Source organism: Amblyomma mixtum, chromosome 9, assembly GCF_055824585.1.
Source record: "Amblyomma mixtum isolate Tamu chromosome 9, ASM5582458v1, whole genome shotgun sequence".
NCBI classification, from domain to species: domain Eukaryota; kingdom Metazoa; phylum Arthropoda; class Arachnida; order Ixodida; family Ixodidae; genus Amblyomma; species Amblyomma mixtum.
This window is the reverse complement of record NC_143020.1, coordinates 109,553,551-109,569,398: the sequence shown is the minus strand read 5'-3', so window position 1 is coordinate 109,569,398 and position 15,848 is coordinate 109,553,551. Positions and strand designations below refer to the sequence as shown.

Here is a 15,848-nt window from a genome sequence, read left to right as displayed (position 1 = left end):
GCCGTGAACGCTGTTTCTCTGACTGTAATGAACGATTGGCGGTACAATGACGCAAGAGGATGCATTGCACAAACAATTCCTTGATTTCTATTTTGCCATGACGCAGAGCTTTTGCTTGGGCGCAGTGGAAGTAGTCCGTCTCCGAGAATATCCACTTGTTGCCAGATGTTGACGTTGAAAAAGAGTCTTCAAGATCTATTTCAATATGTTGGAATGACTTAGTTCGTGGCGGTATGCGACCTGGTCTGGTCTGTAGCATTTTTCATCGCTGGCAAGTTTTCCCGTAACCAGCAACTTCGACGGGTAAACGTAGACAGTAAAACATATTGTAGCGTGCAACGCGAAATAGAACACCGGAGCAGAGACGAAAAAAACTGCGGTGGTCCCTCAGTGGTCCGAGCGCGAGCGAGAGACAACCAACTTCTTCCTCGACTAGTGCATGCACTACTTCTGTCTCTTCTAAGGCATGTATCAATATCTTGAATTCGGCGGAGTTTTAATGTCAACTTCAGCTGTCAAGCTGCCGACTTGCCGCGTGAAGTCTCCTCAATTTCTCTCGAAAGCTATTAGGAAACACAACGAGGTAAGCCGTCTTCCGGGCGCAAGGTTCTTTTTCACTACAATTGTATTTTATAAAAGCGGACAACCCGCGCTAGAATGCTGCGCATGTCTAACATCCTCGGACAAATTATTAATACTAGGAAATTGTAATGTACTGTTATGGAGATATTGAAGATAATGGTCCATTCCTGCGATATGCAGCAAAATCTTTTAAAGTTTTTTCCATTGGACCGCCATGGAAAACCAATAGTGAATGCTTTTGACGAAAGCAGAAACGTTAATAGAAAGAAAACGCAAGCCTATCGACGGGCGATGTGTGGATGTACCGATTGTTATAGTGAAATTTTACAATATATTAAGAAAATTGCGCTCATAAGCTCTTTCCCGTTCAAAAATGCTTTTGTCCAGAATGTTTGTGTATGGTTAACGCTGGAATGAAAGCGGTAAACGATCAAATTTTGTGTTTTTACTCGTGCCATTTCATATATATGCTGCCTTGCCTGTAGCAATAAACCATTTGGTTGTTAGTCAGCGCTGGTGTTTTGTCCTTCTCTTGTGTCTCGTCTTTGATTGCGCTGTTTTTCCAATTCGTAAAACATGTACCAACCAGCCCGTATTTGCCCTCTTCTGGATCAAATAAGAATCCTATGATTTTATGAATAAACACAGGGTAAGTCGTAGGCCTACGTTGCTCATAGGAGCCGTTAATCGGAATCAATCACGCTAAGCATGAAACTCCGTAATTGTCTTCAAGAAAGTAATGTAAGGTCAAAAGCCAAAGGCCCACCATCCTCAACAGAAACTCGGGTACATCATTCAAGCGTTGAGCTAGAAATTTGTAGCTAAATAGACTGGTGAGTTGGTAAAACGACAAAATATTCACCCTGTGGTTACTGTTAAGTTGTCAAAAGCCTAAGCGGAGATTAATACTGCTCTGATACTTATTGTATTTTGGACTCTACCCCAAGCACTGCGCTTATTCACCCAAAGTTCATCTTCTGCATTTCATTTTTATCTTAAACCTTTTCCTTAACCCGCTTGATCAAATCATGCTGTTCGAACGATTGTGCGAAATAGCCCATTCTGCGCGATCCAAGCCGCTTCATGACAAGCAGCCCTATCCATTCTGTTGCAAAGTAACTGTGACTGTTTCCCGTTCCTTCTCTCTTCCCTCTTTAATCCCCTCATTCCCTTCCTCAGTGCAGGGTAGCCAAACGGAAACCTTTTCCGGTTAATATCCCTGCCTTTCCCCCCTCTCTGTATCTATATATCTAACTGCATTTCAGTTGGGGATGTGACATTGTGTGGTGATCAGGTGATCATTTAGTCCAAGTTCCATCCTTGTCGTGCGTGTTGTCGTGTGTGTTCTTTTCCTTTCGTCTCCGCCTTGTCGCGCTTTGGAACCCATCATGAATGTTTACCAACTTGCCCAACTTTCTGCCCTCCTTCTTGCATCCTCAACTTACTCCAACTCCAGTCAGCAGCGGTGTTCTCGCGATTCCGCTGCATTATCACTTTCTTTTCTGGATTCAACTTACAAGTTTTTGTGAAAAGAGGACGTGATTCTACTAATTTTATTTCGGACGGAGATCATTGCTCGGCCCACCCCAACCTATCGTTTTCGCTGCTTGCGAGGAGGTTCGGTGCTGTACGAACTTCCCTGAAGGTGCCGGGCATATTATGAACTATTCCATGGCACCAGCAGTGTAGCGGAGCTAGTTTTCTCCAATACAATCCGGGATCGACTTTGGATCCACACTGTTGAGTAGCCTAACACTGTTTGCACAAGCGACTAACTTTTTTCGTTTTAACTTCTCAGAATGTTTAGCAAGGAGAATTCTCTGACTTAATACTCGTATCTGAGATGATTACGTATATTGTAGATTTCATTGAATATATTTTTTGACTGAATATTTTTGAACAAATACGTTGTATGTTTTTGTGAATTTTTGTGTGAGTGTCTCAATTTTTCTATTTAAAAATTTTCTCTTGTTAAGCGATGCATTTTACTTCTCTTTTAGGTTCTTAAAAAGAGCGGTCTTTCAGCTAAACTGTGATCTGCTGCAGTAAAACAAGTTTTTACATTAAAGTCCAAGACATTTTTTTGGCACACCACCCTGAAATGGCCCATTTTTCCCTGTTAAGGCAAGTGTTAACGCTCACCTCTTCAGCTTTCGTGACAGTTATATTGATCAACACTTCGTACTTCGCAAAGAATTGCTGGACCTGAAAAGAAAATGAAAGTTCATTTGAGGGAAAACAAACTGCTCACGTAACACAAAACTAAGTGCAACTCGTGGTGAGATTTCCTTAAGCCACTCTAAAATTATAACTAAATTCCAGTTTGAGGGGTAATCCTTGCAAAGACCTACGAAATTATTCCTAGGTAAATATAATACGCATGCTACTGACCGGAGAAGTCACTGAAGAGTTATTCAGCGTGGACATATTAAAGGGGCTCTGAAATACCTATTCAGGAGAGTACATATACCCTCGCTCAGTCAGTACACCCCCCTCAGTCACACGCTCCTGCGTAATTCTCTTGAGTGGTGGCTACTGGTTAGATTTTTTCAGGCGTCACTCTGCTACCATGGCCGCGTTCAGTCAGCCGCTCAGGCGGATCAAGAAGCTACAGCCCCCTAAGAATTCTCACATGTGTCGGGGATGGGGCCGGCGGAGGAACGCCGACCTTCCAGCGTGCAAAAAGTTACAAGAGCAGAGGCAAAGGCGTGAAATTCTAATTTTCACTAAAGGTAGCACATCTTCTGCTAAAAGCATTAAAAAAAAATGCTGCTGTAGAATATTCGTGAAGCGGTGTTCTTTAACATCCTAGACATACCGCATCTTTATTGAGAGTCCTTTTCAGATCCCCCTAAATAACTACCTATAGTAGGATACAACTTAAAAAAAACAGCAGTTGCCAACACTGGGCCGCGGTCCGCGGCATCCTGTATTACTCCGCTGGCCAGTCGCAACAGTAAACGCAATCAGCTTTTTAATGTGTGACTATATCAAACAATCCACGTATCGAAATTATAAAGCTCATAATTGCTTTCGTGTGGTAATCTTCTTGTTCAAGTAACAAGAAACGTTTAAGCAGTGGACTACTTTTTAGTCGTGGAGGAATTCTGTGCACGAAGGCCGAATGTGGGCGGAGCTTCACTGCAGACTTAAGTTGTATCCGACTATAGCCTTATTGAAAAAACCAACGTCCTCCAGAGTCTTCCAGCACCTACTAGTACGTTTTTAGCCCGGGCTTTTTCTGAGGAGAATAGCACTCAATAAATGTTCATGAAGTTGCACTGGGAAGTCACTGGTCGCACTGATTTGCACCGCCACGCTGTAAAATAACTGATATATCAGTGGCAAACATTGGAGTAAACCCTGTAGTTCCTAGAGCCCCACTATTCCCAATTCATCATGGGAAAACCGAGCAGTCCGGAAAATGGAAGCCGTGAGATCGGGCGATCGAAATATTTCGGGCTGAAGGAACTTTATTTTCGTGAGCCTTGCTTCACATCAAAATAAAAAAATAAATAAATTATTGTTCCCGGCTGCCATGTGCTCGTTTTGAACGTTATTTACCCAACACGAATGAAATAGTGGGACTCTGGTATCCGGGATCGCTGGACAATATGCCACGCAAAAGTGAAAGCAGTACCTTCCCTCACTGGCCAATGGGAAACAGGCATGTAAAAACAATAAAACGGAGTAAACAGTTGTCTAAATCCGATAAAACTAGAGCAAATAAAAATGTACGCACAGCGCTTGTGTATGCAATTTCTTCAGTATTTCTACGCGTTAGCACCCTTTTTCGCACCGCCTATGAACCAGGCAAGCTGCCAATCGTCCAGCGCCTCCTGATGTGTACATAAAATGCCGAGTTTCAAGCGGAATATGGGCGTTACTGCTACGTTGTTCGGAACAGCAATCAGCCAGCGACACAGTGAATGCTATGCGTGCGCTGTGAGAGAACCAGGAAGCAGCTGGGGCTATGAAAAGTAAGATTCAAATATACTCCCGTACTCAATGGTACAGCAGGCCGAAATTCTGAGCCGGTTGTACGGACATGTTAAACGACTTCCTGCATTGCGCATAAAGATCCAAGATATCACTGACATGTCTCGAAGGCCAGCGAGCAGTTTCAGTATGCTTTCAGCGGTGATTGTAGAGCTGCGGCCGCAATTTTTGCACTCGATAGAATCAACCGCCAAGAAAGCGCAATGAGACCTACCAGGTAAAAATAACTGGTTCTATTTTAGTGTTGGCGGAAGATGGATGCTTAAGATTTAAATGCTAGAGCCCGTCTTTACCTTTTTTTTTCTTACTCGGCTTTCACTCTTTGTAAAGCTTGTTTATTCCGAAGGTTTATCAGGCTGCTGCAGCAGATCTAGTCGGAACCAAGAACCGTAATCGCAGCGCGTCGCACATAATTTACCTGTGTAAATATCTTTTCAAAGTCCACTTGCTTGATTCCTTGTTCCTCGACTGTTTCGCTTTCGACCGTTGAGTCGTAAAAGACATGTATCAACACAGTGATGCCGTCACCAATTGGTCGAGATAATTTGGCTGTTAAAGAAAACCCAAAGCATTATGAAACTTCCAGTGACAACTGCGAAAACAATCCGATCACTTTTCAAACATTGCATGCAGGTGCGGTGGGTTCGTTCTTTTGCAAGACCCTTGACCAAATTACAACCATGCTACCTGCGCAATGTACACGCCAAATTATTAATCGACAAGAACTCTCATTTCATTGCAGGTTTAGGCAGGAGAAAAGGTGGTGTTTGGTAGAACAGTGCAACATGTCGCTCAGAGGTTCGGCTATAAACCACTGTGAAAGACTATGGCTCGCACGGAAATCCACATTACTAGGTCAAGCGAGTTTGAGATTGAAAGCTTTATCCTATGAGAAGTCTAACAAATATGTGGCTAAACACCGGAAAACACCGAGAAAGTGTTTGAAGATCAACATAGCAGCTTACTCTCCAAGTCTGTCGGCACAGTAGAAGCCATCAACAATACACATGATACGTTGGTGCCAAATTTCTGAGCAAATTTTAGATGATACTAAATATACTTTTGAATATACTTCTAAATATTTTAAATATACTAACCACTCCAGTTGCCCCGTCACGCAGGCAAACTGCATTGTCTGGCTCTTGGCAAGCCTTTGGGCATGCTAGAGGCTAGCGGCTTGTCGCCTTCCTCTCTCAAACTCCCTGATGCCTTGCGCGTCGTAACACGTCTAAGTAAACCTTCCCTGCGAACATCAACAGTTTGTCGGCGAAATATTTAGTTTATGTGCCGGGTACGTCCCATGTGTGCTGACATCGCAGACACCCTTCACGCCACTTCTCAACGCGTGGACTGAACACCCGTCCACAAGGCGGGTCTCTGCTTGCTAGGCCTACAAACGGAGTTCGGCTGTGTGACGGCTCCATTGAGTGGTTAACAGCGTGGCATTTAGTAGATTATTTACTACTGAGAACAGGCGTCTCAAACCACAAGGTGCACATCACACCAACAAGAGAATTCAAAACGATAAAATTAAAAGCGAGTGGTATGCCTAGAATCTTAACGTCCACAGGGATTTTTCTTTAAATGTCAACTGAACAAACAATTCATTAAAAAATACGCGACAGCAGATCAATCGCGGCTCCGTCTTTGTGGCCCCGAAACCAAAATGCAATTCGAACAGAAACACAGAGACTCTTCCGTACTTAAAATGTCCTAGACCATGCCATCAACACGCAAAATCATGCTGTAGACTTTTTTGGATGCCAAAGATGATGTGCTGGCGATTACTCCAAGAGACAACTCACAATAACAGGCTCTAATTACGCGGATCTGATTACAGCATTATCCACTGCTTTTAACAGGAACGTTGTGGAGAAACGTGACACCGACAGTGAGCCTTTTTACCACAATGCATGAAGTCATAGGTACTATTTTAAATGGTTGCCATTCCTTAAGAGCATCTTCGGGTGTATTGAGCAGACCTGCGTCTGAGTAACTACATATCTTCCAAAAACTAAATACAACAGTTCTAAAAGATCAGTTTCGGTAATGACATGGCAAAAAACGCAAGTGTACGCTTTCGAGAAGTCTTTAGAAACCCTTCTCTAACCAGCAGTGTAAATGTCAAAGCTCTGTGTCAGAAAATGCAGTCAAATTTAAGAGAGCCACGTCAATAAATGGTCTCAAGACAAGTACTTGTTTCTATTTAGGTAGGTGGAGCGCAGTAATTAACTTTATAGTTTGTAAAACAAAATGTAAAATGACAGCAACCGCTTGTGTATTAGTGCTCAGAGAATACCCAGCTCATTTTAGACGCATAATATGACCGCTAAGGTGGCAGTGGTCCTCAAACGAGCTTTAGCGGTGTAAGAGCAAAAGTATGCAATGATATTCAGCACTTGCGACCATTCGCACTAAGTGTGCAGAAAGTTGCTGCATATTTACGCAGAGTGTCACAAACCATAAGTTTTGAAAAATAAGTTGACGAGCTGAGAGTCCTCAGGCTTGAGATTCATTAGTCTGTAAAAGATACACAATGTCTACATAGGACAAAAAGAAAGCAGCAGCGATTACGAAAGCCTGTTTTTCGCTGTTCTGGCCAGCCGGCCGCCCCAGCTGGGGTGGACTTTGCTTTCTGGCGAAACAATAAATATTCTCCAAGCAGGATGATGCCGCGCACTGAGAAGGCCACGTCGACCAGACCCATCAAAGGCACACTGACTCCGCTTAAGGCCGATGCGTTCCCTGTGGCCGCAAAAACGCGAGGCTATTAGAAATCAAGCCGAACAGATGCTGCGGGAAGACGTCATCCAGCCGTTTATTTGCGGCCATAGGTGTCGCCTGTTGTTCTGGTTGAAACAGAAAGTCGTACGCTTCGGCTCTGATTGCCATCGCTGGAACCAGGTAACGAAGAAGGATGTCTGCCCTCCCCCTGTCCTTGAACGACTTTGACATTCCATGTACTCCTCGTCGGTGGATCTCAAGAGCGGCTACTGGCAGACTGAATTGATCAAAGCAGATCGAGAGAAATCTGCCTTCACGCCAAACGGCCTCTTTCAGTTCGAGGTTATGTAATCTGCGTTCGCGCCGCACCTGCACTTTTCAGCGATTCACATGAACACGGAATTAGCAGTCCTGAAAAGGCAACCCTTTTTCGTTTTTTCGTTTGCCTATTCGACGTATACACATCTTAGCCATCACGGCAAGCTTCGACGCACACCGAATGATGCTACAAAGGAATACTTCTAACTAACCATGATAAGTGCTGTTTCGTTAACGTAAAGCTCTTGAAAGTTCTTGTTAATAGGCAATGCTGTTAAAAAGGACTGAGTTTTCTCAGACTCGCAGAACCTTGTTCTACCGCCAACCATGTCTACGCCAGCTTTCACCATGACCGTGCCGTTGTGGCGTTGTAAATGTTTGACTTAAAGGGGCTCTGGAACACTTTCTTAGGAGAGTACACAATATTGCTCAATAATAAGGGAGTTAATTACTCACTGACGTCCACCCAATTGAGCGCAGCCATACGGCTGCAAAGGAAAGCTATACAGCTTTCTTTCCTTTGTAGCCGTATGGCTGCGCTTGGGTAGACGTCAATGAGTAATTAACTCCCTTATTACAAATTTGTTATTGGCGCATGATAGCCTTAGCTGCTTATGCGCCACTAAACACAACACAACACTCAACGCTCCTTATTACAAATCAACTCCACCTTGGGGGATCCCCTAAAACATTTGGTCAATATTGCTCGATCAGTACCTTCTCTCGTCATTGACACCTGCGCCTAACAATACACTTCAACACGCGCAGCAGGGAACCCACAACCGCGCGCGAAATTTGTCGAGTCATTCCGGCAAGCTTTTCGGCAAGCTCCTCTCTCGCACGCTTCTGCGTAATTCTGTTCAAAGATGGCTATTGGTTAGATTCCTTAAAGCATTACGCAGCCACCATGGGCGCGACCAATCAGCTGCGCTGCACCCCTCCAGCGGGTCAGAACCCCCCCCCCCCCAAGGAATTCCTGCGGTGTGGTCGGCGTATAGGAGCGCCGACCTTTGAGCGTGCAAAAAGTGACTACAGGAGAAAGGCGCGATGACGCCGAAATGATAATTCCCACTACAGATAAGTCAGCTTCTACAAAACGCATTGAAAAAAATTCTGGCTGAAGGATTTCGCAAAGTGGCGTAATTTAACATCTCAGAAATACCGCACTATTATTGGGAGCCCATTTAAGAGCCCTTAAAGAGTATCCGCATTTGGTCCTCCCCGTCACGTGCACTGGGCAGATCCGCTTCATCCTCTTGATTAGCGCTTGTTTAACGATAACATGAGTTTTTCCTCTTTGTTCCAAGCTCATCCCTCTCTGTCTCTCAAAGACATTCACATTGCTTCCATCCCAACAGCTCGGTGCGCTGCACTACAACGCATTTCGTGATTTTGTTCGAATCCAAGTTTCGGGCTCATAGTTGAGCACTGGTAGGGGACAACTCTCGTGTACTTTCTGATGAGGAATATATCGACATGCAGCGAATGTTGTGAAGTACAATGTTCTTCCCCAGTTCGCTTACAGTTACTATCCTGGTAATTTCCTCACGATGTGGACCAGCAGTCACTACCACCATGGTATATCCTATACCCAAGTCCAGCATCATTATACACTCTAAAAACAGAAAGAGTAAAAAGGGAGTTAAGATGTCTTCTAGCGCACACCCTTTAAAGAACGGTGTGCGCTAGAGTGTGTTCGCGTAGATGTATATTGTGAAGCCACTGTCCCGTGCGTTGTGCGATGTCAGTGGACGTTAGAGAACCCCAGGTGGTCGAAATTTCCGGAGCCCTTCACTACGGCGTCCCTCATAGCCTTAGACGCATTCTGGATATCACTGACTATCACTGAATATCACTGACGCCCTGCTCTTCCTACACGCTGCCGAATCGGACTTCTAGCGTGCTTCCTGCGCTCGCAACAACTATTTCTGGCGGCCATTGGAAATCCATGGATTTTTTGTACCAAATATTCGGAATTCCGGCGGTGATTTTGGCGGCAGCCTCACAAATTCGAAGCGTTTGTCTATATTTTCCGGGCTCGGTGCAGACTAAAAAATGATAAAGGTAACGAATAGGGACGTGAGCCTGTGACGGGGAATATAGATGCACATCCCTTCTGCAAGAGCAGCTAACATCAGGTCTGGCGAATAATAGTAGGTCAAACAACCCGCAGCAACTGTTGACAATTCCGTATCCTGAAATTGATTTAACTTATAGTCTATGTGGCGTTCGGTAGCTTCTGACTCAAAATGAACGATTTCCGGCTCTGGCACAAAGAAACACGGAACGTTTTAAAACAACTTTTTGACATTGCACTTGTCACGCATGGACGATATCGCACCTACTAAGGCACGGAAGGGTGTGGTTTTTGTGAGACAAATGACCAGTAGTAGAACTGACAGCAGCCAACAGCCACAGAAACCAAGGGGCACAGGGGATTTTTTTTAAATTAATTTATTTATTTTGTGGTGTTGATCAATTTAGAATATTACTGAATATGTTATCGCTTAAAGCTAATTGATTAGAAAAGCAGAAGAAAAAACAACCACATGCCGCCGGTGGGATCCGAACCCACGACCTCCGAATTACGCGTCCGGTGCTCTACCTCTGAGCTACGGCGACGGCTGTCAAACCTTCTGCTTTCAGGGGTATTTATGTTTACAAGTAACCTAACCTTGAGAGTGTTCATCAGCGCCACCCACGTTCACAAGCGGCGGACGTAGAACGTCTTGAGTTACCGCAGGTGTGACGTAGAACGTCATCGAACGGAGAGGGTGGAAGCTGCGTGAGAACCCTCTTATGCTTCCTATGGCGTCAAGGCTGCCAGAACCGAGGCCCTCGCTGAGCAATTAAGCAAACAAGGGAAGGGGTGAGGGGCTGGTTATAAATATGACAGAAGCCAACAGCCACAGAAACCAAGGGGCACAGGGGATTTTTTTTTAATTAAGTTATTTATTTTGTGGTGTTGATCAATTTAGAATATTACTGAATATGTTATCGCTTAAAGCTAATTGATTAGAAAAGCAGAAAAAAAACAACTACATGCCGCCGTTGGGATCCGAACCCACGACCCACGAGTTTATGTTGCGTTATTTTACAAAGCGTATGAAAAGTTTACAACATTACTTAAATTCCTATCAGTCACTCGAGCATATTCGGAAATGACTTCACTCAACAGCGAAAAAGTCTGAGAACAGCATTCGACGACCTTGACATCACTTGAAATTCAAATTTAGAGAGTAAGTTACTGAAGATAAACGCCAATTCTGCACTCCTTCATCCAGCTAGATAGGGCCAGACGGAACATAATATGCAAATATGGTTTGGTTTGGTTTGGTTTATGGGGTTTAACGTCCCAAAGCGACTAAGGCCATGAGAGACGCCGTAGTGGAGGGCTCCGGAAATTTCGACCACCTGGGGTTCTTTAACGTGCACTGACATCGCACAGTACACGGGCCTCTAGAATTTCTCCTCCAAAGAAATTCCAGCCGCCGCGGCCGGGATCGAACCCACGTCTTTTGGGTCAGCAGCCGAGCACCATAATCGCTGAGCCACCGCGGCGGCCAATATGCAAATATATTTCACTCGCCACCAGCAGTACACTGACCCTGAACGAACAGAAACTGAATCAAGAAATCATCTGGAGGAATACTCTGATCATCGCAAAGTCTATGCTGAGAGATGGACAAAATGATGAGCAAAAGCTTACTTTTCCGACTATTAGCGTCAGCATGGCAAGCTGCCAGGCAGAGACACAGAATCAAGCGCCAAAGGCTAAGCATCGTGACAACTACCAGAAATTTTCCTAGAGGCAACGCCTTATAAACTCATAACGGAGCATTTCCCGTAGCAAATTTCTGACCTGTCTCCTGACGTCTTTCGAAACCCCATCCATTATATTTGCTCTAGAGTCGTTGGATGAAATGCTAAGAATGCTAGCATAAGTTCGCCTCAGAACAGCTGTTGCACAGAGGTCAATTAAGGGCAAAGAAAACCTTGTGCTTGCTCTTCCTGTTTTGTCTGAAAATACGTACAGCACTCGTAAAGGTTGTGGATGCAGTGTGATCACAGATGACTCAGACTAGAAGGAACAACTGAAATGCAAGGTATCATGATCTTGTAGCGACCTTTTGACGTCTCTGTAAAGGAAGGCATCAAAATTGAATGTAAGTTCTTTGTCCGGACAGTGTGGATTGCTCTCCGTGGTCACTGATTAATAAGCAAGTCGACCGTTTTGCGACCTGATCACTGTGGTTGGTAGTCGCTTGGGTATCATGGGGTCAGCCGGTTTTATCTGAAGTCGAACTGCATAGCTGGGCATAACAGAACGGTCGTTTCGAATCTTAACCCTTCAGCCTCACCTTTCTAATTGAGGTCGCACACTGGTTGAGCAAGTCGTTAATGAAAAATAACGTCTGTGGAAAACCTCAAAGCAGCCCTGCGGCAAGGCATAGCATGCTTAGAAATATACTTTTGTACGAAGTTCTTGTGGGGTGGTTTGTTCATTTCCAGTAACGTTAAGACTGCTATTTCGTCTCAAGTATCGCAGTAGCGCGTCTAGTACACAGTATATTTTGGTTTCTTTGTTTTTATTAAGTTCACTCAGTCTGATTGACGTCGAATGATTTGCCTGTACTTTTTTGCTTCCCGTTGGTCTTAATGAATTTATGTCCTCGTACTGTAATCGCCCTTCGTTGCTGTTATTTTGTTGTTACTACTTTGTAATTTTCTTTTTAACTTTTTGCACTCCTGCCTTGACCGCCAAAGGGCAGTCGGCAGTACTTATGAAATAAATAAATAAATAAATGTGGGGACAACAATAAAAAAACGAAACCTGCTCCAGCAGTGTTGTATTCGTTTATTTCAATCGTCCTCGTCCTATTTGCGCAGTCTTCACTTCCCTCGAGGTGCCTACAAAAAAATAACAACCATCCTTTTTTTAGTCGAAGATACGTTCATTTACTTCAACTCCCTATGTGTACGCAGCTTCAAACTTTCAAGTGATGGTCGTGACTATGATATGGAATATATGACTTTCACGTAACTCCGGCTACTTTGTGGCGAGGGCTTCTTGGTTAATTTTTTCAGATGTATCAGGCATGGAGTCCGGCTGCCTAAAAGACTTCGTTTCAACGTAATGTTTTTCGTTGATCGCTTCATTGTTCGGAGTATATTTGCTGCCTCAGTATAGCATACTTGCTGATCAAGAGCACTTAGAGGATGCAGGTAGGGGCGAGGAACGAACCAACATTAGCTGTGCATTTTTAAACTTCGGAGAAAATAATAGGTCAATGTAAATATTTAAAACAAAAATTACTGCTGGAGAAAAGGGGGTAGCCACCTCTCATAGACCTTTCAGTGCTTATAACAGCCCACGCGTGAGCATTGCGTACGGAAATCCAAGTGCAAACCTGAACTGTATAAATCATTTCTCCTCCGAAAACTGCCAGTGTTAGGAAGAATCTGCCGTCTCTGGCATCTAGCATCGTAGAGAATGGAACGTTTGCAGCAGCTTTGTAGCACCAAGTTAATGTTATCTGCACTCGTTAGGCTTTGTTATTGTTTGTATTTCATGTTTTATGCTAAATAAATACACTTCTTTCTTCTTCCTTTCTTTCTTACTTTCTTCCTTTCTTTCTTTCCTTCTTTCTTTCTTTCTTTCTTGCTACAATGTTTTGTTATAGAATGTTTTCTGAGACCTTTTGATATTTTGTTTTACTTTATGAGATAACCTTCTCACTAATTTTAGTCTCTGAAATAACACACATGGTCGATGAAAAAAATGAAAAAATAAACTGTGTTAAAAGGCTGCAGCAACATTAAAAGCCAACATTTCCAATCGATGAAATGAGTCAGCTGCAGCATTTCTCGTTTCGCTTTACTTTGGAGGATGTAAATGCATCGGGGACTAGCATTTTTGACATGCTCTTTTGCTCCTTAGCAGCGCAGGCATCTGTGCCTCCGCCGCCCGTCTCAACTATCTGCGCCCACTCGCACTTCAGCAGAAAAGCGTTGGCATGAATCACGGCTATATTTACATCATCGTCATTAGCCTGATTATGCCCACTGCAGGGCAAAGGGCTCTCTCATGTCGCTCCAATTAACCCTGTCCTTCGCCAGTTGCGGCCGCCCTATCTATTCAAACTTCTTAATCTCATCCGCCCACCTAACTTTCTGCCGCCCCCTGCTATGCTTGCCTGCTCTTGGAATCCACTTCGTTACCCTTAAGGACCAGCGGTTATCTGGCCTTCGCATTACGTGCCCTGCCCAAACCCACTTCTTCCTCTCGACTTCGACTAGGATGTCATTAACCCGCGTTTGCTCCCTCGCCCACTCCGCCCTCTTTCGATCTCTTAACGTTACACCTATCATTTTCCTTTCCCTAGCTCGCTGCGTTGTCCTTAACTTAAGATGAACCCTCTTTGTTAGCCTCCACGTTTCTGCCCCATAGCTGAGTACCGGTAAGATACAGCTGTTGTATACTTTTCCCTTGAGGGATATTGGTAAATTGCCATTCATGATCTGAGAGAACCTGCCATATGCGCTCCACCCCATTCTTATTCTTCTAGTTATTTCCCTCTCATGATTCGGATCAGCTGTCACTACCTGCCCTAAATAGACATACTCTCCTACTACTTCCAGCACCTCGCCACCAATTGCGAACTGTTGTTCCCTTGCTAAACTGTTGAATATTACTTTGGTTTTCTGCCTATTAATTCTTAGCCCCCCCCCCCCCCCCCCCCCATTCTACTCTGCCTGTCTGACTCATTGATCATGCTTTGCAGTTCATGTCCTGAGTGACTTCGCAAGGCAATGTCACCAGCGAATCGCAAATTACTTAGGTATTCTCTATTAACTCTTATATCAACTGTTCCCATTTCAGGCCCCGGAATACCCCCTGTAAACAGGCAGCGAATAGCATAGGCGAGATCGTGTCCCCCTGCCGGACACCTTTTCTTACTGTAATTTTATTGTTGACTTTATGAATAACTGTGGTAGCTTTTCAATCGATATAAATATCTTCCAATATTTTCATATAACACTCTTGTACACCTTGATTCCGCAATGCCTGCATGACTGCTGCGGTTTCTACTGAGTCGAATGCTTTCTCGTAATCAATGAACGCTATGTATAGGGGCTAGTTATATTCTGCGCATTTCTCTATCACCTAATTGATAGCATGAATATGGTCTATTTTCGACTATCCCTTACGAAAGCCTGCCTGATCATTTGGCTGATTGAAGTATAAGATTGTCCTGACCCTATTAGCGGTTACCTTAGTAAATACCTTGTAGGCAACAGACAATAAGCTGATCGGTCTGTAATTCTTCAAGTCCTTGACGTCTCCTTTCTTATGAATTAAGGTAATGTTAGCGTTTTTCCGAGCTCTAGGCACGATCGAGGTCACAAGGCATTGCGTATACAGGGTGGCTAGTTTCTTTAGCACAATCGCTCTTCCATCCTTCAACAAATCTGCTGTTATCAGATCCTCACCAACTGCTTTCCCTTTTTGCATTGCTCCAAAGGCTTTCTTTACTTCATCCTTCGTTAATGGCCGGATGTCCCATTGCTGTGCTCTGCTGCCTCTCTCAGTGGCATTCTGATTGCAATCGCTACTGTATAGATTTGTGTAAAACTCTTCGGCTACTTTAATTATTTTATCCATATTGCTAATGACATTGTCCTCTTTGTATCTTATCGCATACATCTGGTTTTTACCTATGCCTAGTTTTCTCTTCACTGCTTTTAGGTTGTTATGAATCAATTTTCAATTACCAATTAATCACAGCGCATCTCGTAGTGAAACGAAGGAAACAAGCACTCAAAGGATTAACATGAACTCGAATCTTGTGAACAAATTTTCCAAACCAGGCTAGCGTAAGCTCAAAAAAGACTAACTAATTACTCTAAAACTGGCTTTTCCTCGCAATGGTCGACACTCTTTGGGAACTTGAAAAAAAAATGGTTGAGTTGAGGATAGGTCCTTCGAAAACATAGTGAATAAATGACACGGACGACACAGAATTGGACAGGACAGGCGCTAACTTGCAACCTTATTTTAGAAATGCCACCACGTCTAATATATAGGAGCCGATCACCACCATCAAGCGATGAGCATGCGCAAAGAAGAGCACAATCAAGATTACAGCGTGTGGAAAATAAGCAAAAATTACGATAAAATAAGGAAAGGAAAACACGGTGCCGGGGGAACACCGAAAGAAAAG

General features: G+C 43.9%; 1 protein-coding gene across 1 annotated transcript in view; it reads right to left on the bottom strand.

The window, feature by feature from the left end:
• LOC149330685 (uncharacterized) overlaps positions 1 to 15,848 on the bottom strand; it is a 47,261-nt gene that overhangs the window by 11,103 nt on the left and 20,310 nt on the right. Inside the window, exons 6-8 of the mRNA XM_089559475.1 lie at positions 7,043 to 7,101; positions 5,000 to 5,130; positions 2,725 to 2,787 (exon numbers count right to left, since the gene is read on the bottom strand). Of these exons, the coding sequence (XP_089415601.1) occupies positions 2,725 to 2,787; positions 5,000 to 5,130; positions 7,043 to 7,101 (253 nt within the window). The remainder of the gene's footprint in view (positions 1 to 2,724; positions 2,788 to 4,999; positions 5,131 to 7,042; positions 7,102 to 15,848) is intronic.